At 43.3% G+C, this 4,158-nt stretch overlaps 1 protein-coding gene across 2 annotated transcripts; it reads left to right on the top strand.

Moving 5' to 3' along the window:
* The first annotated feature begins 291 nt into the window (after window positions 1–291).
* LOC123160594 (GDSL esterase/lipase At3g09930-like) lies at window positions 292–2,125 on the top strand. 2 transcript variants are annotated; one of them, XM_044578398.1, is made up of 5 exons: window positions 292–387; window positions 567–803; window positions 913–1,202; window positions 1,297–1,573; window positions 1,672–2,125. In XM_044578398.1, exons 1-5 carry the CDS (start codon window positions 333–335, stop codon window positions 1,914–1,916), a joined length of 1,104 nt encoding a protein of 367 aa, XP_044434333.1. In that variant the 5' UTR covers window positions 292–332; the 3' UTR covers window positions 1,917–2,125. The 2 variants fall into 2 exon arrangements, with proteins under 2 accessions (XP_044434333.1, XP_044434332.1); XM_044578397.1 differs by having other exon boundaries at window positions 295–387; window positions 561–803.
* The last annotated feature ends 2,033 nt before the right edge of the window (window positions 2,126–4,158 follow it).

The following is a 4,158-nucleotide window of genomic DNA, read 5'->3' as shown; positions in this document are numbered from 1 at the left end:
GCGAGGAGCATTCATTGGTGAGGAGGGGAAGCGAACGTAGGGATGGCGGAATCTTGAGGATGAATCTGGAACCTCGCAGGCAAAGAAATAAAATAAAAATACATGCGCATGCGCATGCGCCTTCCCCTCCAAGTTGATCGTCAGAGTCGTTGCAAAAAAAAAATAAAAAAAAATCCTCAGAGGTAAGAAGTTGAAGCGAAGTTAACAGGAGCAGGACACTAAGGTATACGTGCATTCTTCCACCTATAAATATAGCCCTACGTCCACGCCACGATCCCATCCCATCCCCATCTCCCTCCCTCCGCGGCGCTGCCCTCACAGGCTTCGCGGCCATGAAGCTTCCGCCGGCTGTTGTCTGTCTTCTCCTCATCCTCATCTTCTTTGATGGTACGCACGCATTGCCACCATGTCTTTCTTTCAGATGTTTGCTGCTAGCGTGCCGCCTTGTTTTCCTTTTGGATATCTGTTGCTAGCGCTATTACTACATCACTTCAATCTTGTCCCGTTCTTCATGTTCTTCCAGTATGCACGCACGCACGTACTGACATGATCGATCCAAGTTGCAGGTGCTCGCGTGGAGGCCCGAGGCACACCTTCTGCCCAGGGGTCGAGGAACCAATGGTCCAGCATGTTCGTCTTCGGCGACGACTTTGTCGACAACGGCAACCGTCCCAACATCACCCGTGAAAAGACATCGCGCCAATGGAGCTACCCCTACGGCTCCTATCTCAATTCTCATTATTCCACGTCTCCTGTTTTGACTGGACGCTTCTCCAACTACAGGATGCAATCAGATTTTATAGGTACGTGTACTCAAATATTATTCATGTATTTAGTTAGCAAGAGAATTTTATTATACATCTAGGTGCATCCAAAATAATCCTTCCTATCTATACTCCCTTGTCCTTGCAGCAAGGATGTTGGGTCTCCATGAAGCCCCTCCAGCGTACGAGCTCACATCAGATCAATCTTGTGACTCATCTGGCATGACCTTTGCTTCTGGCGGCGCTGGTGTCTTCAGGGTGAAGACCAAGAAGGTGCCGACCCTTGCCTCACAGGTTCAAACTTTCAAGAGGCTTGTCAACGATGGGGTCATCTCAACACATCAGCTTCACCACTCCGTCGCGCTCATCGCCATCTCCGGCAATGACTACATGAGCGACTCCGACATTGAGACCGGCTTCTACACAAGCTTCGATGATGTAAGTAGTACCTAGCATACTCGCACATACAAATTAAAGTCAATTAATTATACTGATCTCCACCTTGCTACTAATTAACTTCTCCTGCATGCAGCTCGATACTTACGTTGGAAACGTGGCGACTGAGATCCTAGATAATGTGGCGCAACTGCAGATGCTTGGTGTGAGAAAGGTGCTAGTAAACAACTTGCATCCCATTGGTTGCACACCTTTGCATACTAGTTCGAAGAACTACACCACATGTGACCTTCTCGGCAATTATGGCGCATCCGTGCACAACAAGTATCTAAAGCAAATGCTCGAAGAAAGGGATAACGTTCACATACTGGACCTCTACACTACTTTCACTGACATCATCAATCATGCCCCTGGTAAATACACATATCTGTGTGTATGTTGTAAGCCAACTCTGGTCTCTAATGTATGAATTTGATTATGTAATTATGCAGAGTTGTTTTTGTGCATGCAGGTGGAGGGTCGGATGAGTCGAAGAATTTCAACGGCAAACTGAACCCGTGCTGTGAGAGTACCTATAAGGGAGGGTACTGTGGAGAGCGTAGCCATTCAGGGAAGCGCTTGTACGACCTATGCGATACTCCTGACAAGATGTTCTACTGGGACCAGACACACCCGACACATGCTGGGTGGGAGGCTGTAATGAAGGCGCTGCAACAGCCCTTGATGGAGTTTCTTGATGAGGACTACGTTGCATGATTGGCCTAAAAAAACTACGTTGCATGATGCAGCAGATTGATGGCTAGCTAGTTGCTGGTGCAATACTCTTAGGTTAATTTTATCAATAGCGTGTTTAGGTAGAAGGTTGTGAGTTTTTCCCCCTTGTGTTTTGATGGCGTTTTAGTCAAGTACAATACTCTTTATTATGTAATGAGACATGAACGGGTGTTAATTTTCTTATGGTTTTATCCCCTATATATTACTCCCTCCGTTCCTAAATATTTGTCTTTCTAGAGATTTTAAATGGCCACCACATACGGATGTATATAGACATATTTTAAAGTGTAGATTTACTCATTTTGCTCCGTATGTAGTCACCATTTGAAACCTCTAGAAAGACAAATATTTAGGAACGGAGGGAGTAGTTGATATTGAAAAGTTGGTCGTATATGGGTGAATATCTAGCAGCTAATGAGAATGTGCTTGGTTTTATCGGTACACATGCTCGTTCGTCTGCCCATGGTGTCCTGCATGTTGGGGTTGCTATTATACGGCACGGTGCACGGGTTAGCCACGGCCATGTTCGTCGAGGCGAAGCCGTCGGGCACTACTCAATGAACCAGAAAAGAAGGCTGATGAAAGGTGTTGGATTGACCAATTGTCTAGACCTTTTGTTTGTTAGCTAGGACGAGGTCCAGAAAAGATTTAGGTCTCAAAGACTGCATGGTAACGCTTCCAAATGATCGATCTTCGCTCAGGTGTTTGCTCGGGGCCGGCTTTCACGTCTTCACCATGCAAACACTAGATTGATCTATTTAGACTACTAGCGGTTGGGGCGCCACCTGGTGGCGCCTTTATGAGCGGAATTATGCGCACTAATCTAGCTGTCGTATTTGCTAACATGTGTGTGTGGTATTTGTCAACGTGTTGCGTGACTTCGTACTAATATTGCTGGTGCATTTGCTAACGTCGGTATGTAGTCCAAATGAGGATCGGTTGTTAAACCAAAGCATACATGGAATAGAACTGCAGTCGCAGATGGTGCGGTGCCTGATAGGTTGACGTCCTTTTTAGTTCCATTTCTCAATCTAGTTTACATAGGCGAATGTATAGCTTGGCAATACCACTGAAAGTAGTATGTTGCTGCTTCTTGAAAAGGATAGATACATCAACAGAAGTAGAGTGTGATGAAATACATCTGGCTTAGGAGCAATGACAGGGGAACAGCTATAGAATGAAATAAATGGAGATAATAGGAACAAGTACAAAAAGTGTAGGTACAACAATAAGCTGCATATTGAGATCTACTGCTATAAGAAAAATGCCAGTAAATGATGTCATCTGAAAAATAGCATGAACAACCCCTAGATCAAGCATCTGAATGAGCATGAATGCATATTTACACCAGCTACAGCAAATGGATGCTCCCAAATTACAACATCTACATTAAGGCAATTATCAGCGGAATACTACACACCCTACATCCAGTAAGAGCAAATGGTGGCCCATTTCATATTTAGCACTGCAACATTACAGAACAAGTCGTCTATATCATGCCCATTGTGCTCAAACAGAAGTGCTAACTGCTAAAGAGTGAAGACTTTGTTAGAACTTCATCCTATAAATAGCAATTAAATGAGTTATAGGATACACATATCCTTGGAATTGACAGCTACACTCACCGGACTGTTCCTGGCGAAGAACAATAAATTCTCCAAGGAAATGTAGCCTCCACCTCTGTAATGCAAACACGACAAAAAATTATACATCTCAGGTTCTATAGTTTAGCAACTGAATACTGATATGGAACATCGTAACTGGAATGAATGATAAATACAATACCTAAAGTTCGTGGATGGATTTTTCCCTTGCCAGGTTGATCAAGGTGGCAACCTGAACAATAAAAGAACATACTCCCTCCATTCCACAATGTAATGCCTATAGATTTTTGTGAAAGTCAAACTTTGCCAACTTTGACCAAGTGTATAGAGAAAACTGTGTACATCTACAATACCAAACATGTACATTCTGAAAATTTAACTCATGATGTATCCAATGATGTGCATTTGGTATTCTAGATGTACCTACTTTTCTCTATAAAGATGGTCAAAGTTTGCAATGTTTGACTTTTGTAAAAATCTATAGGCACTACATTATGGAACGGAGGGAGTACGATTTACCGATATGATTATTATTGCACGCCAAAATGGTTGTATCTCTTTTGAAGAAAGCATCACAAGAAGTTATATAAATAATAGTTGTTCATTGCAACACCAATAAA

The sequence above is a fragment of the Triticum aestivum genome, chromosome 7B, assembly GCF_018294505.1.
Source record: "Triticum aestivum cultivar Chinese Spring chromosome 7B, IWGSC CS RefSeq v2.1, whole genome shotgun sequence".
NCBI classification, from domain to species: domain Eukaryota; kingdom Viridiplantae; phylum Streptophyta; class Magnoliopsida; order Poales; family Poaceae; genus Triticum; species Triticum aestivum.
The sequence above is the reverse complement of the archived record's forward strand: the minus strand, read 5'-3'. Positions and strand labels throughout refer to the sequence as shown.

Excerpts from the sequence above, each read along its gene's own strand:
- LOC123160594 (XM_044578397.1), top strand. The coding sequence starts at position 333 with ATGAAGCTTCCGCCGGCTGTTGTCTGTCTTCTCCTCATCCTCATCTTC. Across the intron at positions 804-912 it reads GATGCAATCAGATTTTATAG|CAAGGATGTTGGGTCTCCAT; the intron begins GTACGTGTACTC and ends TTGTCCTTGCAG. Across the intron at positions 1,203-1,296 it reads TCTACACAAGCTTCGATGAT|CTCGATACTTACGTTGGAAA; the intron begins GTAAGTAGTACC and ends TCCTGCATGCAG.